This window comes from Panicum virgatum, chromosome 9K, assembly GCF_016808335.1.
Source record: "Panicum virgatum strain AP13 chromosome 9K, P.virgatum_v5, whole genome shotgun sequence".
NCBI classification, from domain to species: domain Eukaryota; kingdom Viridiplantae; phylum Streptophyta; class Magnoliopsida; order Poales; family Poaceae; genus Panicum; species Panicum virgatum.
The window spans coordinates 7,445,733-7,472,654 of NC_053144.1; the positions used below are offsets into that span (position 1 = coordinate 7,445,733).

The 26,922-nt window shown below is 49.0% G+C and overlaps 6 protein-coding genes across 16 annotated transcripts; 4 read left to right on the plus strand and 2 right to left on the minus strand.

The window, feature by feature from the left end:
* Positions 1 to 3,657: 3,657 nt before the first annotated feature.
* Positions 3,658 to 5,895, plus strand: LOC120649792 (protein ECERIFERUM 26-like). Its single transcript, XM_039926682.1, has 2 exons — positions 3,658 to 4,255; positions 4,716 to 5,895. Exons 1-2 carry the CDS (start codon positions 3,767 to 3,769, stop codon positions 5,616 to 5,618), a joined length of 1,392 nt encoding a protein of 463 aa, XP_039782616.1. The 5' UTR covers positions 3,658 to 3,766; the 3' UTR covers positions 5,619 to 5,895.
* Positions 5,896 to 6,245: 350 nt separating this feature from the next.
* LOC120647670 (scopoletin glucosyltransferase-like) lies at positions 6,246 to 7,760 on the plus strand. The gene has a single exon (XM_039924540.1). It carries the CDS (start codon positions 6,246 to 6,248, stop codon positions 7,758 to 7,760), a length of 1,515 nt encoding a protein of 504 aa, XP_039780474.1.
* A 1,085-nt stretch (positions 7,761 to 8,845) lies between these two features.
* Positions 8,846 to 10,775, plus strand: LOC120649793 (heat stress transcription factor A-2a-like). Its single transcript, XM_039926683.1, has 2 exons — positions 8,846 to 9,822; positions 9,970 to 10,775. Exons 1-2 carry the CDS (start codon positions 9,469 to 9,471, stop codon positions 10,726 to 10,728), a joined length of 1,113 nt encoding a protein of 370 aa, XP_039782617.1. The 5' UTR covers positions 8,846 to 9,468; the 3' UTR covers positions 10,729 to 10,775.
* A 2,456-nt stretch (positions 10,776 to 13,231) lies between these two features.
* On the plus strand, positions 13,232 to 16,663 carry LOC120649797 (transmembrane emp24 domain-containing protein p24beta3-like). Its single transcript, XM_039926692.1, has 4 exons — positions 13,232 to 13,671; positions 15,309 to 15,495; positions 15,686 to 15,793; positions 16,292 to 16,663. The coding sequence occupies exons 1-4, from the start codon at positions 13,459 to 13,461 to the stop codon at positions 16,423 to 16,425; spliced, it is 642 nt and encodes a 213-aa protein (XP_039782626.1). The 5' UTR covers positions 13,232 to 13,458; the 3' UTR covers positions 16,426 to 16,663.
* Positions 16,664 to 16,994: 331 nt separating this feature from the next.
* Positions 16,995 to 19,807, minus strand: LOC120649795. 10 transcript variants are annotated; one of them, XR_005665374.1, is made up of 8 exons: positions 19,661 to 19,802; positions 18,538 to 18,853; positions 18,346 to 18,465; positions 18,104 to 18,259; positions 17,847 to 17,896; positions 17,574 to 17,746; positions 17,392 to 17,497; positions 17,002 to 17,308 (listed from the first exon to the last, which is right to left on the minus strand). XR_005665374.1 is itself a non-coding variant. In XM_039926687.1 (7 exons), exons 2-7 carry the CDS (start codon positions 18,766 to 18,768, stop codon positions 17,279 to 17,281), a joined length of 816 nt encoding a protein of 271 aa, XP_039782621.1. In that variant the 5' UTR covers positions 18,769 to 18,850; positions 19,661 to 19,807; the 3' UTR covers positions 17,002 to 17,278. The 10 variants fall into 10 exon arrangements, 5 of the variants coding, with proteins under 5 accessions (XP_039782621.1, XP_039782622.1, XP_039782625.1 ...); XR_005665373.1 differs by having other exon boundaries at positions 17,847 to 17,893; positions 19,661 to 19,801; XR_005665375.1 differs by having other exon boundaries at positions 18,538 to 18,850; positions 19,661 to 19,721.
* Positions 19,808 to 22,844: 3,037 nt separating this feature from the next.
* On the minus strand, positions 22,845 to 26,568 carry LOC120649794 (F-box/FBD/LRR-repeat protein At1g13570-like). Of its 2 annotated transcripts, none has more exons than XM_039926686.1 (3): positions 25,543 to 26,568; positions 23,590 to 23,724; positions 22,845 to 23,503 (listed from the first exon to the last, which is right to left on the minus strand). In XM_039926686.1, the coding sequence occupies exons 1-3, from the start codon at positions 26,551 to 26,553 to the stop codon at positions 23,219 to 23,221; spliced, it is 1,431 nt and encodes a 476-aa protein (XP_039782620.1). In that variant the 5' UTR covers positions 26,554 to 26,568; the 3' UTR covers positions 22,845 to 23,218. The 2 variants fall into 2 exon arrangements, with proteins under 2 accessions (XP_039782620.1, XP_039782618.1); XM_039926684.1 differs by lacking the exons at positions 22,845 to 23,503; positions 23,590 to 23,724 and adding exons at positions 24,260 to 25,013; positions 25,106 to 25,240.
* Positions 26,569 to 26,922: the final 354 nt, after the last annotated feature.

A 26,922-nucleotide genomic window follows, 5' to 3' on the forward strand; every position in this document is an offset into this window, starting at 1 on the left:
TGGCCGCCGCCAGCGGGTCCAAGCTATCGGCGGGGTTTTCGAGGATGGCTAGAGTTGTCAAGCAAGGGTTCAAGCATGCCCCGCCTACGAACCGACAAGATATCGAGACGATGAAGTATCGACTTGACTCCGTTCTCCATCCCCGACACCCAACGCGGGGACGGATTCCTCCCCACCACCACCCGCTCCCTGCTCTCGACATGCCGGCGAGATGGAATCCTTCTCACTATCGTGTCCCACTCGGCCCGTCGGGGAAAGGAAGAGTTCCCGGGGGCCGATGACGGTTATGCTGCCCGTGACATGGCCGAGCGCTTGTTTAATCCTCTTGCTGGTCATTTGAACAGAAGGAAGATTATCACGATCATCGCGTGGTGGGTGTTCGCAGTTTTACAGGTCGGATATCTGCGGAGAATCTGGGCTCAGCGGCGCAGGGGCGGCAGAGAGGTAGTCCGTGGCGGTGGCGATGCTCGAGAACTGGGAGAGGGTGGGGATGGAGGCGAGCTATACATCACTTTGTTCGTTGCCATGTTTTGCTTTATTTCTTATGCTAGTTCGGACGGTGTCCAGTACTGCAGTGTCATATGTCGAGAGCAAGGATTTTCCCTCGCTGACTTCTTGCAAATTACAGGGCCATTGGGCCAAGAGAACGAGAAGCCAGTGTTAAACGTTGCGATACAGTATTTTATCAGTATGTTGTTTTGTGAAATGTATATTTAGTTCTGTAACAGTGGTAATTCTATGCCAAGTGTAACAGTAATAACAGTATTTTATCAGGATGTTGATGTGTGCACCCCCTTCGATAATCTCTCCTAGCCGTTTGTCTCTCCGCTTCTTCCTCTGCACATGGAGCCATCAAAAGCGGTTCGTGATCTGGCTTCCGAGGCTCCCAGTCCCACTCGCGCCTCCCCCCTCCCGCGGATTCGTCGCGGTGCGCGGCGTGCGGGAGCTGGCGCGGGGGGTTTGAACTTCAAACGGCTAGCTAACCGTGAGATCCTAAAGACTAGGGACTAGGCGGCCGCGCTAACACTATATACTCCTACACGATGGAGAACCAGGAGCATAGTCGTCGGCGAACGGGAATGCCCATTCCCCCTATTCCCTGATTCGTTCTTCGATCCATCGTCAGGAGGCGGTGGTCAGATCCTCCGCTGACGCGAGGTGATTTTTTTCGCATTTTGGGGTACGATGCCATTTTGGGGGTGTTTTTCTGCTTCTTCTCTGATCAGCTTGGGGCATTCATGGTCAAGATTCTGATGGAGAACCAGCAGGAGGTGGCCGCGCATCAACAGGAAAGCGTCAAGGTGGCCGTCCATTTTTAGCTCAAAAAGGCTAAATCTGCTAATAGCCCGCTATATTCGCTAAATTAAGGGTTTTTAATCAACTAGATCATATAATTGGTCTTTATTTATTGTTAGTTTAGAATTAGTCAAGAAATTAGTGCCTCTAATTTGACACCGACTTTCGAGAAGTGGCACTAAGTAGTGTGATACCACTTCTTCCACGGACACTAAACCAAAAAAAATCTTCTACACCTAGGCACAGTGGCGAATCTAGGATCTAAATTTAGGGGGGGGGGGCTTATTTTCCTCTTCTTCATCCTCTCTTCTCTCTTTTTCTTCTTCCTCCTCCTTGTTTTCTTCTTCCTCTTCATCATCATGGTTGAAAATTATTGGGGGGACTTTGGGAGGGCTCCATGGGCTCCAAGGGAGTAGGGAGTCTGGAGCACCCACAGCACCCCCTAGCTTCGCCACTGCCTAGGCATTAGTATAAGAGACCAACTCTATTTGAGAACTCAAATCTTTATTCACCATAACTTATTAAAATAACATAAGACTCTTACATTTTTTATGTGGCTATCCTACCATAACACTACTCTACATGACAACCTTAGTATGGTAAGAGGAGATGGAAGCACCCCGCTCATATGGTTTTGTGATGTGTCCATCTTCTACACACTTCCTACAAAAATATCTAGCTATAGAATTTTTCTAATGCTTATCTAACCATACAAATATCTAGTTTCTAGAGTATTCCACATTTCATCATGAAGCACTGCAATCATGGTTTATACATAACTCTCTAATCTTCTAGATGCTTCTCAAAAGTATGCATTGCTATTTTCAACAGTATTGACCTTTCATCATTTACAAAACTTAGTATTTCATCGGTGATGTAATGAGGGAATGAAGCTATAGATATACCTCAATTTATTATGTAATAAACTTTGTGATCTGTATATGTTTAATTTGATATTATGAATATATAAATTCTAAACTTAATTACTCAATTTGCAAAACTGCTAAATGAGATTAGCGGGAGCTATATCTCGCTATAGTCTTCTCTTAGCCTCTGGAAAACTGACCGCTAAACGTTCTAACCCGCAGGGGTTCAAGCATGCCCCGCCCTACGAACCGACAAGATATCCAGACGATGAAGTACCGTGTTGACTTTGTTCTCCATCCTCGACGCATGACGCGGGGATGGATTCCTCCCCACCACCATCTCCTTCCTCTTGACATGTCGACAAGAGGGAATCCTTCTCACCATCGTGTCCCTCTCATCTCGTCGGTGCAAGGAAGAGTTCCCGGGGTGATGACGGGTCATGCTGCCTGTGAGATGGCCGGGCGGTTATTTGATCCTCTCGCTGGTCATTTGAACAGAAGGAAGATTATCATAGTCGCGTGGTGACTGTTTGCAGTTTTACTAGTTGGATATCTACTGAGAATCTGGGCTCAGCGGTGCAAGGGCGGCGAAGAAGTCGTCGGTGGCGGTGGTGGTGCCTGAGAAACAGGAGGTGAGATGGAGGCGAGGGCGGTGGCGGTGAAGTGAAAGAAGACGACAGGGACGATGTCGATGACAACGGCGGTGTTTATTTTGTGTTTGTGTGGCATATGTTCGCTCTTGAGGGTAAATTTGCGGTGCAACAACGTGATCTCTGCATAATATCAACTAATTCTGTATTCTATTTGCGATTCGGGCTTATTGCTCTTGCTCATGATCGTTCGATTAGAATATTCGCGCTACATCACTTTGTGGTTGCCATGTTTTTGCTTCATTTCTTATGCTAGTTCGGACGGTGTCAGTACTGCAGTGTCATATGTCGAGAGCAAGGATTTTCTCCTCTCGCTAACTTCTTGCAAATTACAGGGTCATTGGGCCAAGAGAACCATGAGTCAGTGTTAAACGTTGCAATAGATTACTTTTTTTTGGGAAGGAGTATTTTATTAGTATGTTATTAGTATGTTGCTTTGTGAAATGTATATTTAATTCTATAACAGTAATAATTCTGTACCAAATATAATTATACTACTTTAGAATCATATTTTGTCGATTTGGTTTAGTATTTATGTGATATACGTGATTCAGTTTCAACATATTTTATCATTTTTCCGCATTGTAATGGTTTCTACCTGCAGCGTGCAGTGGGCGCCGAAGCAGGCGTTTGGCCGCGCACGCAGCCGGCTCTAATAAATTGAAGCCCAGGACGCCATCCTAACAACGGACGCCCTACCACCCACCAACCTCTCTGACACTGTAATACTACCCATCCATTTGCCGGCTGCCACGTGTTCTCCGAATTCAAAAGTTCGTTAATGCGCTCAACTACCAGCAGCTAAACCCTGCCCACCAGATCCCTCCTTAAATCTCCCCCATCCAGCCATCCTCAGCCCAATCCTTCCCGCAAAGAGCTCGAGCGGTAGTGAGATCTCACCAGCAAGCGAAAACCTACACCCGGCGAGCTCTCTGTAGCGCGCGCGGATCGGCGATGCCTGCGGCGGCGGCGGCGGTGGCGGCGGGGCTGGCGACGGGGCCGGGCAGCCGCGTGACGCGGTTCGCCAAGTCCACGGCGGCGTCGGTGACCCCCGTGCGGCCGGGCAAGACGCACACGCTGTCGCCGCTGGACAACGCCATGGAGTGCCACACGGTGCACGTGGTGCTCTACTGCCGCGCCGCGCCGGGCCTGGACCGGGAGCCGCTCAAGGAGTCGCTCTCCGAGGCGCTGTCGCTGTACCCGGCCATGACCGGCCGGCTCACGCGCCGCGAAGGAGGCGAGGGGGCCCCCGCGGAGGCCGAGCCTGCGCAGCGCGGGTGGGTCGTCAAGTGCAACGACGCCGGCGTGCGCATGGTGGACGCCAGGGCGGCGGCCACGCTCGACGAGTGGCTCGCCACGGCCACCGGCGACGAGGAGATGGATCTCCTCTACTACGAGCCCATGGGACCGGAGCCTTACATCTGGTCGCCGTTCTACGTCCAGGTACAACTGATGACCTGCTTTGCTTGGTGGTTTGTTTGGTTTTGATTGGTGGAATTTGGTGAACTACAGCTAAACGGCAAGTAGGAGTATAGGCAGAGGCAGCACGAGCGTCTGGTAGTCTGAAGCTCTGAACGGTTTGCATTGGTTGCTCTTGATCAGCAGTTGAGTTTGGTGTGATTGTGAATTAGTGATGCAGTGACACTTACTAATTTCGTACAGCTCCAGAATTAAATGGCTTGTGCTCGGACTTGGGAGCCATGTACGGCTATCCACTTCGGGCCGTCAATTGAATGCGTCACATGCCTGCATCACTGATTGACTGACTGGTTCCAGTCCCACCATATGCAGAGATGCAGATGCATTTTAGGGCCACGAAATCGATCCTTTCTTTGACCATTGTGATCGTGATGCATCATTTGTTGCTTATAATTTACCGTGGTGGTGATGCGTATGGATGCAGCTGACGGAGTTCGCGGACAAGTCGTACGCGCTGGGGCTGAGCTGCACCCACATCCACAACGACCCCACCGCCGCCGCGCTCTTCTTCCAGGCCTGGGCCGCCGCGCACCGCCGGACCACCAGCACCTACCCGCCCTTCCTCCACGCGCCGGCGTTCGAGGTCTCCCCGACCTCGCCACCCCCGCCCCCGCCTCTGCTCGCCGACAAGTCCAGCGCCGCCTCCCCGGCCGGCGCCGATGCCGCCCCCATGTCCTCCGCCACGTTCCACTTCCCGGCGCCCGCGGTGCGCGCGCTGCTCTCCTCCCTCGAGCCCGGGACCACCCCGTTCGCGGCGCTCGCCGCGCTGTTCTGGCTCCGGATCACCGGCGCCGCGGACGGGGAGCGGGAGCTCACGCTGGCGCTGGACTTCCGCAAGCGGATGTACGCGCCGCTGCCGTGGGGGTACTACGGCAGCGTCGTCCACTTCACGCGCGCGCGCGCCGACCTCGCCTCGGGGCTGCCCGCCGTCGCGGCGGCGCTGGACGCGCACGTGGCCGGCGTGCCGGAGGAGGATCTGTGGCGCGCCGTGGAGTGGCTCCACGCGCGGCAGCAGCAGCAGGAGGGCGGCCCCACCGGGCCGTTCCAGATGTACGGGCCGGAGCTGACGTGCGTGGCGCTGGACCACGTGCCCATGTACGGCGCGGAGTTCGAGGCCGGCGCGCCCCCCGCGCGCGTGTCGTGCCGCGTGGGCGGGGCCGCCGGCGAGGGGCTGGTGATCGTCCTCCCCGCGGCCGAGGGCGGTGAGGCGCGGGACGTGGTGGTGACGCTGCCTGCGGAGGCGACGGCCAGGGTCTGCGGCGATGGCGAGGTGCTCCGGCACGGCGCCCAGGTGGTGTTCGGGGCCAAGGCCGGAAAAGAGGCCTAGGGCCGGGCTGGTGCCACGACGGAACAAGCAGAAGAATCCCCCTGCGCGGCAGCTGCTGGTTCCCCTGAACTTGCTCTTTTTTTTTTTGCGAGGTCCCTGATCTTTTTCCACGTTCTGCACTTCGTGTTTGTTTGGTTTCGAATCTTTCGATGTACCCTTTCCCTATGCATGTGTGTGATGGACGCTGCTATTGCAACTGTAACGCTTGCCCTGAAACGGACGATACCTCCAAACCGTCCAATGTCTGTACTCTTCATTGCAAGCATGGATGCGCTAATCCCCTGTCCACCTCACCATCAGCGATGGCGATGTCATGCCATCGGATCGGACCTGTGCACATGGTCCCCACTTCTCAACCCCACAGCACGGTCGGCGGCGAGCGCAACCACCCGACATGGACCACGGAACGATTCGCCTTCGCCATGCATGCTATTCTTGGTGGCTTGGCGAACAAGATCGGATCAGAACGACACGCGCAGGAAAACAAGAAGCTACTAGCCATGCATCTGTACGGGAGTATCGGACATCGGAGCGCGTCGCAGGGGACAAACGGGCGCTGAGACACTCGACGCCGTTCGTCCTAGCCTTCCACACGTCGCGCTGCATGCCGAGTGTCCTGCAGTCTCCATGGCCACCGCGCGCGACGACGGGGACGCCGCCGCTGCGTCGGGCGCGGGCGCGGGCCGGAGGCTGAGGGTGTTCTTCCTGCCCTCCTTCGCGAGGGGGCACCTCATCCCGCAGACCGACCTGGCGTGCCTCATGGCCGCGGCGCGCCCGGGGGAGGTGGAGGCCACCATGGTCGTGACGCCGGCCAACGCGGCAGTGATCGCGCCCACGGTGGCGCGCGCCGCGGCCACCGGGCACGCCGTGCGCGTGCTGCGCCACCCGTTCCCGGACGTCGGCCTCGGGGACGGGGTCGAGTGCCTCGCCACCGCCCCCGCGCGCGACGCGTGGCGGGTGTACCGCGCCATGGAGCTGGTGCAGGCGTCCCACGAGTCGCTGCTCCGGGAGCACCGCCCCGACGCCATCGTGTCCGACGTGCCGTTCTGGTGGACCACCGTGGTCGCCGCCGAGCTCGGCGTGCCGCGCCTCACGTTCCACCCCGTCGGCGTCTTCCCGCAGCTCGCCATGAACAACCTGTTCAAGATGCGCCCCGACATCATCCGGATCAGCTCCGCGCCTGGGACGGTGGTGTCCGTGCCGGGCTTGCCCGGGAAGGAGATCACGATCCCGGTGTCGGAGCTCCCGAGCTTCTTGGTCCAGGATGACCACCTCTCCAAGTCGTGGGAGCAGATCAAGGCGTCCCAGCTCGCTGGCTTCGGCGTCATCGTCAACACCTTCGTCGACCTTGAGCAGCCTTATTGCGAGGAGTTCAGCCGTGTCGACGCCCGCCGCGCCTACTTCGTCGGGCCCCTAGCCCAGCCGTCGTGCTCCACCGTGCACCGTGGCGGCGACAGTAACGTAGACTGCCTGAGCTGGCTGTCCACCAAACCGAACCGGTCGGTGGTGTACGTCTGCTTTGGGAGCTGGGCCCACTTCTCAGCGACCCAGAGCAGGGAGCTCGCCCTGGGGCTCGAGGCATCGAACCAGCCATTCCTGTGGGTCGTCCGCTCCGACGACTCCGACGACGGCCGATGGGCGTCGGAGGGGTGGGAACAGCGCATCGCCGGCCGGGGAATGGTCGTCCGGGGGTGGGCCCCGCAGGTGGCGGTGCTGGCCCACCCGTCAGTCGGCGCGTTCCTGACGCACTGTGGCTGGAACTCGGTCCTCGAGGCCGCGTCCGCCGGCGTGCCGGTGCTCACGTGGCCGCTGGTGTTCGAGCAGTTCATCAACGAGCGGCTGGTGACCGGGGTGGCCGCGTTCGGGGCGCGCGTGTGGGACGGCGGCACGCGCGGCGAGAGGGCCGGGGAGGCGGAGACGACTGTGCCGGCGGAGGCCATCGCGCGTGCCGTGGCCGGGTTCATGGAGAGCGGAGCGCAGCGCGACGAGGTGGAGTCCAGGGCGCGGGAGCTGGCGGGGCGAGCACGCGGGGCTGTCGATGAGAACGGCTCATCGTGGCGCGACATCCACCGGCTGATCCATGATCTCGCGCAGGCGAGGGCCTCAGGGTTGCCACAACTACAAGAGGGCCCCATCAAGTAGTTTCGTTTTTGCACAAAATTCTGGTGTTGCTGCTGTATTAATAAGGCTAGAAAATACTCCCTTCATTCTCTATTGATAGTCCTACTTTTCCTCAACACAATGACTAAGAAAAAGCAATCTTGCTTATCATCTAATTAATGTAACATAAGGTTTTTTTGCTAGTCCTCCAATGCCTTTGCTAGAAACTTCTCGTTACTAGTGCTATTTGTTGCCATGGTCCTTATTAAGAGCAAATAGGACTATCATTTGTGAATATTTTAATTTTGGAAATGAGACTATCAAAAGAGAATGGATGGAGTAAAATGGTTTTCAGTTCGGTAAGGCCTACTTTTATCTGGATGTCCCTTTTGTCTTGTTATTGAGGTTCTGTTTAGTTGGTGAAAAGTTGTTGATTTTGGTATTATAGTACATTTCGTTGTTACTTGACAAATAAATAGTTAGATTATGTAATTAGTTTTTTTTCAATTATATTTAATGTTCCATGCATATATCTGAACATATGATGTGACGGGTACTCTTGATTCTGAGTGGGCTCGATTTCCATCTCTCTCTCTGAAAACTGTTCGATTTTCCATCTCGACCTGTTCGGCCGGCATCTAGGCTAGGCCCAATTCGGCAATTCCCTTTCCTTTCAGACAAGGCCAGGCCCCACCTGCCCGGCGTCACATCCGACATCAAGCATCCCTCTCGTCCAATCCGCGGCTCCGCGCGCACACGCTCGGGGCGACGGCGCAGGCGCGCAGCCAACCAGCGTCAGCGTCGTCTCCCTCCCTCCCACGACCCGGCTGGTCCCACGCGTCGCGCCCACGGGTTCGGCCAGAGCAAAAGCGTCAGCGCACCGGCAATAAACAAAGCTCGGGATGCCGAATGGGGAATGGAGGGGATGGGGCGGACGCTTCCAGAACTCTCCGCCGCGCCTTCGCGAACTTTCGCCGCCACGTCACCGCGCTTCCGCCCCGACCCGATTAAACTAAACGCGCCCCGCAGCGAGGCGGGCGCCGAAGCCCCCTTCCCTTCCAGAACCGTCTGGAACGTTCGGCGCCGACCGCGGGTTACGTGGGGGTCTCCCGCCGGGGCGTATAAGTTGGCGTGGCGGCCGCGTGTACCTGCCTACTGGTCCTCCGGTCCCGGCGAGCTCTGCTCACGCGTATCGCGCGCGCGCCACACCCCCGCGCAAGTACAAAGGGAGAGCGACGCCGCCGACTCAACTCGGCTCGGCTCGAAAGGGGACTGTGCTTTCGGCCCCTGGTCCTTCACTCTGTCTCCCTCTGTTCATGCAGCGTCGCTCTCATCCGGGTTCTCTTCTTCCTCCTCGTCTCTGCCAAGCTCTGCTTCTTGCAGGCTCGCAGCTGCATTTCTGCACTCATTTCTTCCCTTTTTCGATTTGCGAAGGCTTCAGTTGAGCTCTGTAATTTGGGTCAGCTAACGGAGGGGAGGTGCCCAGGTTATTGCAAGCGTTTGAGGCCCACTGAAAATCCCCCCCCCCCCCCCCTTTTCGTTTGGTGGTCCTCGAATTCTTCCGGTCTTTGACATTCAGGAAGGCCATTTTCAGATTGAGCTAGTTCAGTGGGGCTAGTTTTCTCAACCAAAGATCGCCTCCTTTTGACCTGTTCTTGATTCGCCCGGGATTCCTTTCCTCTCCTCCGTTAAGTGGAGCTCTCTCCTGCCATTGCTCGATCGCGATTGTTGTTGGTTGGTGGGTGCCGCCATGGATCCCTTCCACGGCATTGTGAAGGAGGAAGAGTTTGACTTCGATTTCGACTTCACCGGCGCTTCGGCGGCGGGCGCTCCGGCAGCGGGGGCGTCGTCGTCGTCCTCCTGGGCTGTTGGCGTGCCGGAGCTGCCCCGGCCGATGGAAGGGCTCGGCGAGGTGGGGCCTACTCCGTTCCTGACCAAGACCTACGACGTCGTGGACGACCCCAACACCGACACCGTCATCTCCTGGGGGTTCGCCGGCCACAGCTTCGTCGTCTGGGATGCCAACGCCTTCGCCAACGTTATCCTCCCGCGCTATTTCAAGCACAGTAACTTCTCCAGCTTCGTCCGCCAGCTCAACACATACGTAAGTCTGCTCCTGTCCCCGTTGTTCAACGCTCCCGTCATCAATGGCGATCGATCGACGGCACTATTTTTTTTTTTTGAAAGGTCACCGGGGGGAGAGCATTATCCCCACCTGAATTGCATTCGTGGGCTCGTTCTTGCACTGCAGGGGTTCAGGAAGGTTGATCCGGACAGGTGGGAGTTCGCTAACGAGGGCTTCCTCCGGGGCAAGAGGGAGCTCCTCAAGACGATCAAGCGCCGGCGCCCGCCGTCGAGCCCGTCGGCGCAGCAGGGGCAGGGGCAGCCGCCGGCAGCGTGCCTGGAGGTGGGGCAGTTCGGGCTCGACGGCGAGGTGCAACGGCTGCAGCGCGATAAGGGGATCCTGCTCGCGGAGGTGGTGAAGCTGCGGCACGAGCAGCAGGCGACGCGCGCGCAGATGCAGGCCATGGAGGAGCGGATCACCACGGCGGAGCAGAAGCAGCAGCAGATGACGGTGTTCCTGGCGCGCGCCATGAAGAACCCGAGCTTCCTCCGGATGCTGGTCGACCGCCAGGGGCTGGCCGGCCGCCGGAGGGAGCTCGAGGACGCGCTCTCCAAGAAACGCCGCCGGCCCATCGAGTACCTCCCACGCGACGGCGAGAGCAGCAGCAGCAGCGCCGCCGCGGAGGCGGCGGTGGGCGACTACATTTCCGACCTCCCGGTCGGCGTGAACGGCGTGGCTGAGCCAGACGACGACGAGGGCCGGCGGGACGACATCGTCGGCGGCGGCGGGAAGGACACGGAGAGCTTCTGGGTGGAGCTGCTGAACCTCGGCCTGGAGGAGAAGGACCGGGAGGGCGGCGGCGCCGGCGTGGACAACGACGTGGAAGTGCTCGTGCAGAGCATCTACCACCTGAACCCGAACCCGGGGAGCCCCAGCGGCAAGTGAAAGTTCCAGAACATTCCAGAACCCACTATGGAAGCATCCAGGTGGGCGGTGCAAGTAGGGTTTAGTTTATCCTTCGCCTGACTGACTTTTGTGTCGCGGGCTGCGCAAGTGGCAAAAGCGGTTGGCCAGTTGCCAAGGAAGGAATGTTCAGGAAGCTCGTCAGGCTGCGAAGCTTCTCGAAGTTCCAGTAGGCCTACTATGGCCCTGTTTAGATCCGACCCCTTAAACTCCGTAAACGCAAAAAAAAACGTCACATCTAATATTTCGACATATGTATGGAGTACTAAATGAAGTCTATTTATAAAACTTTTTGTATAGATGGGTTGTAAATCGCGAGACGAATCTAATGAGCCTACTTAATTAGTATTATTAGATTCGTCTCGCGATTTACAAACCATCTGTGCAAAAAATTTTGTAAATAGATTTCATTTAGTACTTTAAATTAGTAAGATTTTTTTGCAAAATTTTTTTTGCAACGGAACTAAACACGGCCTATCAGTGGCAAGTAGGTTCCGACTAGATCCGGATGAAGCAAAGGCACTTTCCAAATGGGGTTGACGGTGCTCTCCCATAGTCCCATTCAGTAGCATGACAAAGGCTGTGTTTAGATCCCAGAATTTGACTTAAAATTCTAAAATTTCTATCACATCGAATCATTAAATGTACTAATAGATGTATGCATGGAGTATGAAATGTAGGTAAATAAAAATAACTAATTTCATAGGTTAAATGTATATTTCGAGACGAATCTTTTGAGTCTAGTTACTCCATGGTAGGATAATATTTATCACAAACAAACGAAAAGTACTACACTACTTTTAAATTCGAAACAGTGTCAATTTTCAGAATCTAAACACAGCCAAACCCTTTTCCTGTTATGCATATCTTTCCTGGAGTAAGGCCGTGTTTAGTTCGGTGTGCTGTAAACGCAAAAAAAATTTGCGTTTCGAATCTTCTCAATTTGAAGCACTAAATGAAGTCTATTTACAAAACTTTTTGCACAGATGGGTTGTAAATCACGAGACGAATCTAATGATGCTAATTAATCCATGATTAATCAATAATTAGCGGATGGTTACTGTAGCATCACTGTTGCAAATTATGGATTAAGTAGGCTCATTAGATTCGTCTCGCGATTTACAGCCCATCCATGCAAAAAGTTTTATAAATAGACTTCATTTAGGACTTCAAATTAGTAAAATTTCTTTTCACTTTAATGCGTTTACAGCTTTTTTGCGTTTACCGGGTGGAACTAAACACACCCGTTGCCTGTCTGAACACACCCGTTGCCTGTCTGAAAGGATGTCTGTCTTGTCTCGTTCTGATGTTCCTCCAACTGCTGACAGTTTTTTGCGCACCAAGGAATGAAGGATCATGTCTCATCGATAATAAGAGCGTCCGCAATGACTAGCTATTTAATTAGCTAGATCTGACGTGGTAATAAAAAAATAGAAAAAAAAGTAGTTACTGGCGACGAGTAAATAGTTAGTCTATTTCACGTTGTCCAAGAATATGTGAGAGGAGCGTGTGGGTCCAACAGTATAAAATAGTCTTTTCTTTCATCTCTCACTTTCACATCAGCAGACTACGTAGCTAGTACTAGCTATTACCATTGAGCTCCATGGTTTTCAGCAGGACATCTGTTTTCTCTGTTCCTTAAAGAAAGCAACTTTGAGATCAAAGATCACGTACATTACCATGTTATTACTGTATTTTGCAATGAGCCAAGGCCAATGACCAAAATAATATTTCTTTTCTTTTTGCGGGTAGACCAAAATAAACTATGATGCTGCATGGACCAAAATAATCTTTCTTTTCTTTTTGCGGGTAGACCAAGCAGTGTGACAAAGTCCAGCATCTGATAAGGTCAGGTACAATGATGCAGGCAGTATGCAAAAGCATCATTTCTGCACCGGAAGATTTTTTTTAAAAAAAATTCCAGCAGCGGAAGAGAGCACATGCAACTAGCTATTGCGGCCATGTTTAGTTTCTGAAATTTTTTCAATAGTACTTATCACATCGAATCTTCAGACATATGCATAGAACATTTAATGCAGTTAAAAAATAACACATTACACAGTTTAACTATAAACGGCGAGACGAATCTTTTAAACTTAATTAGTCTATAATTGAATATTAATTATCAAATAATAACGAAATTTCTAGAGTACAAAAACTCAAAATTATTCACGTATTCTTTACGGGAAGCCAAGACACTCATTTTCAGAGTCTGCTGGAGGCTGGAGGTGGAGATGCAGAGTTGCAGACGCTCACCACGTGATTCTCTCTCGTCATCTCGTGCAACCGGATCGCCGTCGGATGAAGGGGAAACATAGGCTTCGATGAAGCCCGGACTCAAAATTCGGCCCAAGTCTGAACACGATGGGCCCATTGCAATTTACTGCGCCTTCTCTGTGTTGACCCCGGCTCGAGCACGGCCCATGACCCGTGCCACGTCAGGACATGGGCAGCCAATCGCACCCACATGGGCACGCAGGCGGGCACGAACCCGTTTCGAGCTCGCGCGATTACGCGATTCGCAGGGTCCTTTATTGCAAAACCACGGCACCGCCTCCCCGTCGCCATCTCCGCTCCCGTGAACCCGTCGCGTCCCGGCTTCCCCCTCACCGCCCCGCCGTGCACGCGCGGAGCTCGCCGTCGCCTCCCCCGCCGAGAGGCCCGAGGCCTGATCCCCACGCCGAGAGCAGTGGTGCTGCTAGGAGATTAGCGATGGCGAGGTGGCGCCCAGCGGCGCTGCTGGTAGTGGCGCTGGCGGCGGTCCTGGCGGCGGCGCGGCGGGCGGACGCGCTGTCGGTGACCGTGACCGACACCGAGTGCATCCACGAGTTCGTGCCCTACGAGGGCGACACCGTGTCCGGGAACTTCGTCGTCGTCGACCACGACATCTTCTGGAGCTCCGACCACCCCGGCATCGACCTCACGGTACCCGCCCGATCCCCTCGCCCCCCTAGCGCCCTCAGCTCCTGCGCGGTTAGATTGGATAGGAGGACCGTGATTCGGATGGGTTTATGGGTTGGTTTTTGTAGGGATCTGCCCATCCGGTGGGTTTAATTGGGGATCGGGAGGCTTCGTCAGTCGTCATCCCCTCACGCGATCTCTTAGTTTCCGTACAAACTTTGGCGATCTAGAGTATTTCCTTATCACTGGCATATTGTTGTTATAGTTTAGCTTGATGAATTAGGAGTGCTCACTGCTTAGGAGTTGATTTGGTGCAAAATTCAGACCTTTTGGGGGGAATTTCAGGGGATTGCCACCGTTTAGTTGTATGGTCTACTGCAGCTGTATTGTGACCTGAGAGTGCACAATATCGGTTCGGATTGTTGGTTGTTTGGTAAAATTTTATGCCAATTTCACGTCTGCCCTGTTGAAAGCATCAAGCAGAAGGCCTATTTACAGTTCCATTGTCAGCTGGGGATTCCTTGGCTCTGTCTGTGCGTTCTGCTTCTTGATTGTGTCTGCGGCAATTCATGCTAATAAATTTATCATTTCCTATCTATTTCTTATGATTCGATTGAGTAGACATTGTGCAGATACTGCAAATTGATTTGTATACTTCCTGCCCACTTAATCTGATTAGTTTTACCTTCCATACAAGCAAGGTATTTCTATACTTTATTAACAGATAAAGGGTCAGCTCTTGATTCTCTTCATTTACAAGCAAGCTTTGGACTATTTTTTTTCCCTGCTAGCAGTAGTTTCATGGCACTATACTAAAAATTTGGAGTTTTCCCCTATCCCTTTTCATTTGCCCATATTTGGCCATCTGGTCCTTCTATTGTTGAGGTTCCAGATGTATCCTTCTGTGCACTGCTTTCGCAAACTTACCACTGAAAAGTTCTTAAAATGCCTTGAGTAGAAGAGGAAACCATTTATCTCTTCAATTTTCAGTTCAGCAAAGTAGTATATTGTTTCCGTGGAAGATACTCACTATTCAGTAAAATTATTTGAAAATCTGATTGCATGACAAAAGCTAATTGAATTGGTACAATACTAACTAAAGTTGATCATTCATGCACATGATTTATGCGAGGAAAATTGAAGTTGTTTAACCTTAATGTTAGTTTCATAGATGAAATCAAATCACCGAGGTTTTAATATCTCACAGTCTCAGTAAACTCTATCAACTCCACCGAATGAAACCTCATGTGGTTTTCGAATGTGTTTCATTAATTGTAGGACCAGTGTAGACATTTGTTGCCCTGGTTTTATCTTGGAGTGCTCCTGTGGCTGAGCTGCAGGTTGGCTCTATGCCATATACAGTCAGCTACCTGTTGCCCCTTACTCCTAACAAGGCAAATGATGTTTGTTACTTTTGGGAATGTCTGATTGATCTTACTCATCCACTTTCAATTGGTTATTTTGTTATGCTCGTGTCTTCATGGTGCTTAATAATACTATTCGTGCTTCTAAAACTGATATGGCATTAGCACATAGTATTTCCATTGTGCTATACTGCACTGTAATGTGTGGGTAATGAATTACTTATTTCTATTACACAAGTGATCTCTTGGCCATCTCTTTTGATGCTCTATATTATTTTTTCGCTTCGACGAATGCAGGTAACTTCACCAGGTGGCAACACTGTACATACGTTGAAGGGGAAATCTGGTGATAAATTTGAGTTTAAAGCTCCAAGGGGTGGCATGTACAAGTTTTGCTTCCATAACCCATATGGGGCACCTGAAACTGTTTCTTTCTACATTCATGTTGGGCACATACCCAATGAACACAATCTGGCAAAAGATGGTTAGTGTACTGCCTTTGTATCACAAACTTCTCAGCGCTTGCATATTCTGTGAAAATTAAACCAATTTGCAAATTTTGGACAGCTATCAATCTGATTGGCTCTGTGACCTTTAGTTCAGAGCTATGTGTCATTCATTCAGTTTTAACATGTTAGCACTGCAATATAAGCAATGTTTCATTTCTGTTGCAGAGCACTTGGACCCTATTAACGTTAAAATTGCGGAGCTGAAGGAAGCATTGGAATCCGTCACTGCTGAGCAGAAGTACCTAAAAGCACGTGAAGCTCGTCACCGACACAGTAAGCTCAATGGACTTGCATGTGCTCTTATTACAACTCTGAAATGTTTAGCAGCTCATTATAGAGTTTATGTTTTTTCTCTTTTAAAAAATAACAGCAGTGCTAACAGAAAGAAAGGGCCCTAGGGCAGTTAGAAGTTAGAACACATTCATGCTGACATTTTTTAATACATTAGAGCACAACTAATATCTTTGACTTGGTATTGAGCTTACTTTTCCTCAATCAATGCATTCCTCAGTGTGGAGAGGTGATAATCTTTGCTTAGAGAAACTATTCAACATGTTCTGTTTTGCCCGCCTCTTTAGTTTTCCTTTTTAGTTCAAAGCCAACAACATGCCTTCTGCTGAGATATTGATAAAATCTAGGTAACAAACCACTATTTACATAGCAGAGGATAGGATATGGTGAATATATATTTTCTTCTCTTTGTCTTCTCACTTGCTTATTGTTACCATTTATGACAACGCGAAGTTAATTTCCTGACTCGATTGGATCCAGCAAACGAGAGCACGCGAAATCGTGTGATGTTCTACACAATGGCGGAGTACCTAGCTTTCATGGCAGCTAGCGCATTGCAAGTCGTCTACATCCGCCGCTTGTTCAGTAAAAATGTGGCATACAACAGAGTGTAGGATACAACTCTACTTTGAAGGCGTCAATGGAAGCAGCTAATGGTTGGAACGGGAAAACATTTTCTGTCAGTTTGACAAATTATAGCTCTGCACCCTCTTTTCTTCTTTTTTTAGTCTATAAGCAAAACTTTTTAATCTATCATGTACTTTTAGCAACTCTTGTGAGATGTGAAGTGCATTTGTTTTGAACATAGATCCATAATTAATCTTCAGAGGATTGTCGTGAAACCTGTTGTCCTGGTACAGATCCTGATTCTATGTCATTCTGTGATCCATAATTAATCTTTCCTTACAATAGGAGGGTGGCTCTGTTCACATCTCAGATCAGAAATATTGATTATCATAGTACATTATTTAAAGAGAAATTAATGTCGGAAGACTTTATACTGCTAAATCCGGACGAGACCACCAACTGTAAACATGCACAGGACGGTTTATTTTCTCCATAAACTAATCACACTTTCAACTAGACAAAATGTTGCTGCAAAATGATTGGTATATTTTGAGGGGAGAATTCACGCAACTCGAATCCAAAGTGGACAGGCACGTAACACACGGGCACACGGCACTAACAGGTAATACTAATACGTCAGTGTTCACTCTACCTCTTCTACAGCAGCAAGGGATATTTATAATATGTAGATGAAGATAGAAGTTTCCGTACTTGTATTATCGAATACTTTACAATAAGTACATGAACATTTTTCTTTGATGTGCATCCGTGTGTTTTGACATTTGAGTTCAAACGAACATGGAGCACTATCATTCTTTACACCATTAAACTTGGACGGGGACATTCGTTTAGTCAGGATAAAACTGAAGACCTTTGTTTGATCGAATTGCTTTCACTTAATCAAACTCTTGGCCACTGTGGGCTAACTTCCTGCATAGTGAATCCACAAAATCAGTGACAATGAGAATTTCAACTTTAAGCTAGGTGCACATGTTGGCAACACTGCTACAAACCTCTAATGTGCTGAAAACTAACTGCATCCGGCTAGCAACTACTGATGGTTTCTCTGAAGTTCCTGTGACAGCCATCTGTTCCATCTGCAAGATTTTCACCGGTAACCTGCAGCATCAGTTTTAGTGACATGTATGAGATTCTGAGATATAAGAAGAACGCTGCTGACCGGAACTGCTCTTACCATGCCATTCCTTTGACATAGTAAGCATTTGCGATTAGAGCACAAAATCCTTTCCACTGATGCAACACGTCAGCTGACACAGGCGGGGTAGGAGACCACCTGATAACTGTTGGTTGCGGTGTGCAGAGTATTGTGATGAATACTATACTGAGCCACAGAATGCATTCACGAATCTGCATAAAATAGTGTCACGGAGGCAAATAATGACACTACAGAAGATCTTGTGGGGTAAATTTACATGATAAACATGCTCTCTACTGGACTCCATGATACCTTATATCAAGCTTCATATCTTGCCAATGAGAACTAGTGGACTTCATCTACTGATTTGAAAAATTAACAAAAATAAAGATATTGCGTGAACGAATAAAAGCACAGTTTTTGTTGAAGTAACAAGATCAAAGCAAAACTGCTTGGCTTGACTATAAAGCATACAGTGTAAATGTAAGACAAACAGGCAGACAGTAGACTATATTAAACAACGATGGTAAATTAAATGATGCAATTCATATTAATTGGAGTATGCTGACCTCAAACGAGTGGACTTTGAACTTCAATCTGTTTCCACCACAGGACCCTAAGCCTTCAATCTCAAGACTAGAATATTCTATATCCATAAGTTCCTTTCTAAGCCCCTCATCCGTACACCCTAGGGTATATGCATTAACTCCAGCACTGATGAATTCCTGATAACATTGATAGTCACAGTAACTGTTAGTGCATATAAACATATGCAAATAAGTACTGTGAAGATTCCAACAAGAATCCATACTTTTAGGTTATCTCCACTTCCTCGATCAATAACATTCTTGTACCGCTTGAATAGACTGATTGCTATATTACGTGTCGAGCGGAAGTCATCATCTGATGAAGCATTAACATGGAATTGATGCTGCATACAACAAAATGCTTAAGAGGAAAAAGAAGTAGCGACCGAAATCATGAAATGGAGGACAATGAATACCAGCCAGTGCCTTGTAGTTCTTTCTTTTAAGCTTTTACACAGGTGATGGCTCACTCTAGTAAAGCTATGAACAATGTGTGGCTTCTGTTGATGATGACCTTCCACTGAATTGTAAACCACACTGCATCCTAATTTACAACGTAAAACAGAAACACTCTTTTCACACTGTTTTTTTAGGTCCCAGCAAGTACCGGGCCTCACAAATGGAACTGTTCCACGTAGCATCAGCATGACTGAGTGCTCATCAGACTCCAAGTGATCAGCACATTTCTAAAAAAATAGGAGAGGACTTCAGAAGTGCAGGCGATTCAACCTGCTACAGAGTATGTTTCAATCAGTTACTGAATCTTCTTTCTCAAATTATGCTATAATAGCAGCAGCAATCAGCTAGGTGCCCAGTCTTTAGTGGTATATGAGTTATGTGTCCAAAAAACAAAAAAGATCAAAGGAATATATTGATGAAGGTACTATTTCTCGATGGCATATATAGGTAATATTTCTCACACATCTTATTAAGTTTGAGGGAAAAAGGCAATGATAATGGAATATATTGGTGAAGAACGGACCAAGTGGGAAGTGTTATGACGCCACCAGTAACACTCAAAATAATTTAACCAAAAGATCCATGTGACTTGGCAAGAACAAGGTATGTTACAAAATGTTGCGGCAATTGTTTCACAAACCAAGTTCAAACAACGAACTATCATGCCTAATCACGATTTCAAAATAAACTTTTGAATATCTTTGATACAAGATAATTGCCTTTAACAACCCACAAATAGTCAATAAAAAGATTAAAAATAAAGAATACTCCATATCTGCGCATTAGGATTATTTCACTAGGCAGTACTTCATATCAGAGGACCATCACTGCATTACATATTAGCCCTGAAAATTTGCGTGTGCGCATACAGAAGCAATTCATGGTTGGCAAGGGGGAAACAGTCAGTACTGGTAAATCAAAAAATGGCAATAGCCAACCCAACCAAACAAAACCGAAGATTGTAGCTCACAAACCCTAACCCAAACAAGGAACCCACCTACATAAACAAGGTCCCAGGCCCTAACTGAAACGATCCAATCACGAGCGAGAGGGAGAGGGAGACGGAGCAGCAGGCTTTACCTCCCGAAGGGCAGCGGCCGGAAGCTTGGCGCCAGGCTGAACATACAAGAGGACGGGAGGAAGGGGAAGGTGGAGCCGAGGCGACGTGGAAATATATAGATACGTGGAGGGGTTAAGTGGCTAAAAATTGGCGTGAAAAATGTAAGGGAAGAAAAAACTTGGGGACCACAATAAAAAACGACTGGCGAGGCGAGCGGCGGGGGAGCGCGAGGATGGGAGCCATCGGCCCGTCGCGCTCGCTGAATCTTCTGCAAGATGGCCCGGTTTAATGGTTTGTGGACTGTGGTGGGAACCGGTCCAGCCTTCTCTTGTCTCGACAGAAAAATTGAAATGATTGCGCAATGCAGCCCAATAAGACAAGGGACGGCCCATTCTCGATTGTTATTTTTTCCTGTCATGATTGAGATCTTTGAAGGCTACAGTTGTTGTTTTATCTGTGGCCTTTCTTTGTATTTTTGTTGCTGTTGCTGTTGTTGCAGCTGGCTCATAAGTTAATCCTCAGCACATCAGTTATATTCCAACCTCCCCTCAAAAAAAAAAAAAGTTGTATTCCAACCTCTCAGCTAATACAACGAGACCCTTTCGCTGCTCAGCCATTACTGCTCGGCTGTGCAGTCTGCCGTCCGCCGCTAGCAAGTAGTATCAATTTTCTAGTTGACGCTGGTTGAATCAACTGAATCTTGTTTGATTATCACTCTATTTACCCCCCTACGTGGCATGATTAGATTGGTAAAAAAATCGATTGAATCCCAAACCAAAATCACTCGACTGAAGTAACTGTACTCTCAAACAAAATGAGCTGAGCACTGAACAACATTCAGATGTTCACAATTTTGTTCAGCAAGTGAGCCGTTGTAACTGTAGAAAACCCTGATGTTTAACGACAAAGCTTAAATACATAAAGAACTGATTTGATGCGGAGGCATATCATCTTCTTTCTTTTCAAGTGTATATCTCATCTGGCTGCTTTCATGGCCAACGACCTGCATACATTCAGAACACACAGACAGCCAGACTGTCCAGAGAATTTGAGCAGATAACATGTCCAAATAACACCACGCAAAAGAAAAAAAGATTAAAAAGATTAGCTTATGCTGGCTGGCTAGAGCACCTCCCCCGATGCATTAGTGTTTGCAACTTAAGCTTGCTGTATAAGTTAAATTAGAGAAGCTCCTTACCTTCAGAAAAAATTGTCATGGCTGATGCTTGGGCCCTAGTTGTCGCTGCAAACTGAGCACACATGAAAACATAGTGAAGCATCAATCGCATTCATGAATCACAATGTACACATTAAAGTCTAAAAAAGCAACACATTCACATCTGAAAGAAACGTAGGAACCCATTATCAGGAGATGATTTAGCATTTAATTTACAGCTAAAATGCCACAGGACTCTCAAGGAGGAACCCTGTCGATGCTTTATTAGGCACGTCGTACCAGTTCTTGCCAGTCTATCAGGTCTCCATTCTTGTCATAGCTGAGAGAACGTCGTCAAATGAAACAAGCATCTTGGCACAGCGCCCTCGCCTGATACGGCACGCGGCGCGGCGGCGCCGATCTAGTCGGAATCGGAGTCGGACAAGTTTACCTTGCGGATGTTGCATCCCCACAACCACAAGGCCACAACCAATCCTTCAAAGAGCAGGTAAAGGTGTCCTGTTTCTTCCTTGGTTTCTTCTGAAGGTGCTGCTGCGCACCTTTGATCCCTGCAATTCGAAATCAGATCCGTTGTAAAATTAAAATCAATCAAACCCAGATCTGACAACTCAGCTAAACAAAAACTCTTTGGATCCAAATCTGAATTCAGCACAGGCTGCACAGCAATGTGAGCATTCACAAATTAAACCATTGAGAACAAACATATTCAGAATATAACCATCAAGAACACACACATTCAGAGCCAATGTTCAGAGAACAATGTGTGAAGATAGCAGGTATTTAGGCTAATCAAATAAGATAAACAAAAGCATGCTCTACGGATCAAGATGGTTAAAAGAGACATTTTGCATATGTAGCTAGTAACATTCAGTCCATATTGTTCCAAAGATCGAAGTGCTGTAAAATGTCATCACAAATGCATCTGCACAATCTTGGCTGATACATTGAATGCAATAGTTCACACTTGAACGACAAAATTATGAAATTTCATATTACAATGGGGCATGATACTACAGCCAGAACGCCATCGGATTTTTGAGCAGGAACCCAGTAGATGCTTTAAGCACTTTGTAGTATCGAACCCGGCGGCTCTTGCCGGTTGTTATGTCTCCATTCTTGTCATATTTGAGAGAAAACGTGGTCAATCGAAGTAGATGACGCCGTGGGATGGGCACCTGTTGCTCCTGCACCTCCTCATCGACGCAGTCATCGTCGATGGAGATGCACTGGACGAGGCAGAATCTGCTCTTGCCTCCCATGTAGAGGAGGGTGGCACCTTCGTGCTTCTCGGCCGGGTCTTCACTGAACAGCTTCTCTTTGCCGAGCTTCCACGCCGGGCTGGACAACGCCCCTCGCCGGTGTCGTCAGAACTGGCCATGTCGGAGGAGCAGAGGTGGCCGAGGGTGTCTCCGTCATTGGGAAAGACCAACAAATTCGTCCAGCTCGCAATCAAAGTGCGAGCAGCCATTGAAAGGTAGCACCCACTTGCCGAGTCGTTTCCACACAAAGTGCGGCGCCGCCGTGTCAAGGTGAAACACCAGGGTGTTCCAGTGGCGGCGGCCTGAGCAGCTCGAAGGAGCCAGAAACTAGAGCGAACAGCCTATCCCCGGCCGGGATGTAGATGGGGTCAGCTAGGTCTGCCCTGTGCCGAGGGGCGAAGATAACGCCCCCTGAGCAGACGTTCGCCGCCGTCTGTCCCCGGTTTCAAGCTTGCCGTCTGTCAGAATCGGATGACAGATAGCTGTGTTTGTCACTTTGTTCAGAGCATGGATAGGGCATTAGGGATAGGAGATAACTGGTTTTGCGAAACTAGATAGAAGTGATTCTCATAAAACTAATAGTTTTAGTTTTAACCATTTTAAGCTGGTTTTTATCTCATAAGTATAACCAAGAAATGTTTTAAGTAGCCGCTGTGGACTCTGACGAGTTTTACGCAATCAAATGCACTCAAAAGTTGGAAGCCAGAAGCACCCTGTCACGAGTTTTTCAGCTACTGATCATGCCTCGAAACAGGAGATTACAGGATGTATGTAACCAGGGTCTAACAAATGACAACAAAAGCATATGTAACGAGTACAAAACACCCCAGAAACAAACACAGGTTCTTACCACACGCACATTACACTCGTGTCCATACGCACCCACATTGAAATCGGTTTAAGGGCCTAACACGACTCAAATCAACTCATCTTACAACTGCATGACTCCATAAGTAAAGGTTTTCGATATCATCTTCATGGTGATGGCATGCTCTGCGTTCCAGAATCATTACTACTTCATGTAATCGAATGGAGAACTCGCCAATCAATGCTTTTGATTGGACACCGATCACATGGTTTCTATGAAGGGATCATCTCTAGAGAAGCCCTCATCCAACCAAAAAATTAGGGGCAAGTCGTACTCACTTACAAAAGCAAACCGAGCACGCCTTGAAGCTCTTCTCTCCAAATTGAGCAGTCTGCTGGTTTTGAATCCATCTTGTTGTACACACTCTGCGGCAACAGAACTTCATGACACTAAGGACCTTTGCTCCCATGACAAAAAACTTGGCAAATTCAACATGTGTCTTCAGTCCATCATATGATTGCAGCACAATGGTCTCCAGGCTGTGGTCAAGGCACTTGATAGAAGCAAATGGATCCCTGTGCAGACCAGGCTCCAAACTCGTCCATATGTTCACATTAAACTGAAAATGAGACAAATATATTAAAAAGCCAGTGTATAATAAAACCAAACAGCAAAACTATGCACAAATGACTTTGCAACAAGCACCTTGATGTTGAGCTTCTCCAGGCAAGGAAAACATCTTAAGTAGTCAATGACAACCTTCAAATTCGGTTCAGGCATTTCTAATGCTAATATTGTCACAGTGGAGAACTGATCCACCAAACTGACAGGAACCATGCTCTGCATCAAATATGTTTCACATGAACTGGTGTATCAGGAAATGTAAGAGTAGTGGCATAAGTTGTGACATGTCATTTACAAAATTTAATGATATGTTCGACTACAAAGGTTTAATGATATGGTTCGCCTCCAACGAAATTCATGCATTTACGTTACAAATACTAATGGATGCATCCTACTCATTTTCTAAATCTGTGCCATTTGGAAATGTTGCTTCATCGAATCAATCTGCCACTGGCAGGGAAATTACGCGTAGATCTTACCTTGAAGATTGAATCACCAAACTGAATAACGGGAAAGCCAGTTCCAAGGTATCCTAGCATCTTGAGTTTTGTCGCCCCAGTGATCCTCACCGATGGACCATAATTCTCCTCATGCAGCAATAGCCGTTCCAGGCTTTGCAAATAGACAATTAGATTTTCTAAGATGCATCATTAGAGGATAGTTAGCCAATCATGGATTAATTTGACTCATTAGATTCATCGCGCAAAGTGCACCCATCTATAAAAAGGTTTTGCAAATAGACATCATTCAGTACTCCGTGCATGCAAGATTCTCTTTTAGAACAATTCCAGAAGGGAACCAAATGGCCCCTGATCATGCCTCGTAACAGGAGATTACAGGATGTATGGAGCCAGGGTCTAACAAATGATAATAAAAGCACATGTACCAAGTACAAAACATCCCAGAAACGAACACAGTTACCACACGCACACCACACTCACGTCCATACACACCCACACTGCATAAATAGATTTAACGGCCTAACACAACTTAAATCAACCCATCTTAGAACTGCATGACTACATAAATAAAGATTTTAAACATCATCTTCATGGTGATTTCATGCTCTGCATTCCAGAATCCTCACTGCTTCATGTAATGGAATGGAGAACTCGCCAATCATTGCTTTCCATTGGAAGCCCTCATCCAATGGTTTCTATGAAGGGATCATCTCTAGAGAAGCCCTCATCCAACCAAAAAGTTAGGGGCAAGTCGCACTGACTTACAAAAGCAAACCGAGCACGCCTTGAAGCTCTTCTCTCCAAATTGAGCCGCCTATGCTGGTTTTGAATCCATCTTGTTGTACACAATCTTCTGCAACAGAACTTCATGACCCTAAGGACCTTTGCTCTCTTGACGAAAAACTTGGTGAATTCAACATGTGTCTTCAGTCCATCATATGATTGCAGCAAAATGGTCTCCAGGCTGTGGTCAAGGCACTTGATAGGAGCAAATGGATCATTGGGCAGACCAGGCTCCAAACTCGTCCATATGTTCACATTAAACTAAAAATGAGATATATATATATATATTAGAAAGCCAGCAAATAATAGAATCAAACAGCAAAACTATGCACAAATGACTTTGCAACGGGCACCTTGATGTTGAGCTTCTCCAGGCAAGGAAAACATCTTAAGTAGTCGAGAACAACCGTCAACTTCGGTTCAGGCATCTCTAATGCTAATATTGTCACAGTGGAGAACTGCTCCACCAAGCTGACAGGAACCATGCCCTGCATTAAACATGTTTCACACGAACTGGTGTATACTTCCTGGGAAGAGTACTTGAAATATAATTGTAGTGGCATAACTTGTGACATGCCATTTGCAAAGTTTAATGATATGCTCAACTACAAAGGTTTAATGATATAGTTCGACTACAACGAAATTCATGCATTTACATTACAAATTATAATGGATGCGTCCTACTTTTCTAAATCTGTGCCATTTGAAATGTTGCATCATCGAATCAATCTGCCACTGTTGCCCCTTTTTTTATTCAAGAACTTGCAGGGAAAATACGCATAGATCTTACCTTGAAGATTGAATCGCCAAGCTGAATAATGGGAAAGCCAGTTCCAAGGTATCCTAGCATCTTGAGTTTTGTCGCCCCAGTGATCCTCACAGATGGACCATAATTCGCCTCATGCAGCAATAGCCGTTCCAGGCTTGAAGCATCCTGGATGACGAGATCATCCAGCTCAACCTCCTCCCTCCTATCAAAGCACCTGACCGACACGGTCAGGTACCTCAGCCTCGGCATGGAGAGGCACAGCCGGCGGTGGCCAAAATTAGTGTCCAGCACCATAGCATCAATCCCAGGGCTATTAGAGATCATGCCTTGGAGGAACTCCTCGGTGATGCCTACCTGACGGAGAGAGAGGTAGGCCAGGCAGGGGAAGGAGGGCGCGGTGCCGCTCACCGGGAAGGTACAGTTATAGATATCCAGCACGCGGAGCGAGGCGAAGCGCAGCGCAGAGGCGGACATTTTGGGGTGGTCGACGGCGAGAGGGAAGCGGAGGACCAGTTCCTGCAGCCCGTCGAATATCGGAAGGGGGAACCAATCGTCGTAGTGACTGAGAGCGCGGGGAGTTCCGTGGAATCTCAAGGCGAGGCGCCGAGCGGGACCACGGTGAGTAGCGAGGATGTGGGAGATGACCTGGGCGCGTTGGGAGTCCATGTAGAAGTCCTGGAGGCAGTCGTCGAGGTTGAGCGGCGCCGCCGAGCGCCAGATGTGGCGCCAGCGGCGGGAGAGGATGGCTGTGCGGGCGCCCTCCTCGGTGTCCAGGAGGGAGACGATGGTGCCGAGGATGCAGTCCGGGAGGCGGCTGATCAGATCCGGCCCCTCCTTGGCGCTGCAATCCTCGGCGCCGCCACGATCGGCTCCGCCGCCCCTCCTGCGCTTCGGCTTCCTACAGAAGATGATGCAGTCCGGGAGGCGGCTGATCAGGTCCGATCCCTCTACGCTTCGCCCCTCGGCGCCACCGTGATCGGCTCTCCCGCCCTTGTGCCGCTTCAGCTTCCTGGAGAAGATGGTGGTGTCCATTGGGGTTTTAGGGCTCGAGGAAGACGAAAGAAGACGAGGAGATCGGCGGGACGCAACGGGACAACTGGGAGTTAGCGGGGTTGCGGTTCAGTTTGTGGATACCAATCGGACGGAGAGGGGGGGCTAGCGGGATGCGGGTTTTTTTGGCGATACCAATCGGACGATATAACTCCCTAAATTATGATTAGCCCCAAATCCTAGTACTGCTACAACTCTTGTAGACAAAATCGTAATGAAATATGAATCGATTGCAGCAAAAGAAAATAGAGGAAGAAGTCGCATGTACTACCGATGTACGCGTCTCCCACGAGAAAACAAGTGGTCTTCCCGAAAAAAAGAAAAAGACAAGTGGTCAAATGGCGGCGAGGC

Coding starts and splice junctions, on each gene's coding strand:
- LOC120649792 (XM_039926682.1), top strand. CDS start 3,767: ATGCCTGCGGCGGCGGCGGCGGTGGCGGCGGGGCTGGCGACGGGGCCG. Junction 4,256..4,715: donor GGTCGCCGTTCTACGTCCAG/GTACAACTGATG, acceptor GTATGGATGCAG/CTGACGGAGTTCGCGGACAA.
- LOC120647670 (XM_039924540.1), top strand. CDS start 6,246: ATGGCCACCGCGCGCGACGACGGGGACGCCGCCGCTGCGTCGGGCGCG.
- LOC120649793 (XM_039926683.1), top strand. CDS start 9,469: ATGGATCCCTTCCACGGCATTGTGAAGGAGGAAGAGTTTGACTTCGAT. Junction 9,823..9,969: donor TCCGCCAGCTCAACACATAC/GTAAGTCTGCTC, acceptor CTTGCACTGCAG/GGGTTCAGGAAGGTTGATCC.
- LOC120649797 (XM_039926692.1), top strand. CDS start 13,459: ATGGCGAGGTGGCGCCCAGCGGCGCTGCTGGTAGTGGCGCTGGCGGCG. Junction 13,672..15,308: donor ACCCCGGCATCGACCTCACG/GTACCCGCCCGA, acceptor CGACGAATGCAG/GTAACTTCACCAGGTGGCAA. Junction 15,794..16,291: donor TGAAGCTCGTCACCGACACA/GTAAGCTCAATG, acceptor GATTGGATCCAG/CAAACGAGAGCACGCGAAAT.
- LOC120649795 (XM_039926687.1), bottom strand. CDS start 18,768: ATGCTGATGCTACGTGGAACAGTTCCATTTGTGAGGCCCGGTACTTGC. Junction 17,747..18,103: donor TCAAAGTCCACTCGTTTGAG/GTCAGCATACTC, acceptor TATTTTATGCAG/ATTCGTGAATGCATTCTGTG. Junction 17,309..17,391: donor TAGTTTTCAGCACATTAGAG/GTTTGTAGCAGT, acceptor TTCACTATGCAG/GAAGTTAGCCCACAGTGGCC.
- LOC120649794 (XM_039926684.1), bottom strand. CDS start 26,553: ATGGACACCACCATCTTCTCCAGGAAGCTGAAGCGGCACAAGGGCGGG. Junction 25,241..25,542: donor TTGGCGATTCAATCTTCAAG/GTAAGATCTATG, acceptor TGTTTAATGCAG/GGCATGGTTCCTGTCAGCTT. Junction 25,014..25,105: donor TGGAGAAGCTCAACATCAAG/GTGCCCGTTGCA, acceptor TCTCATTTTTAG/TTTAATGTGAACATATGGAC.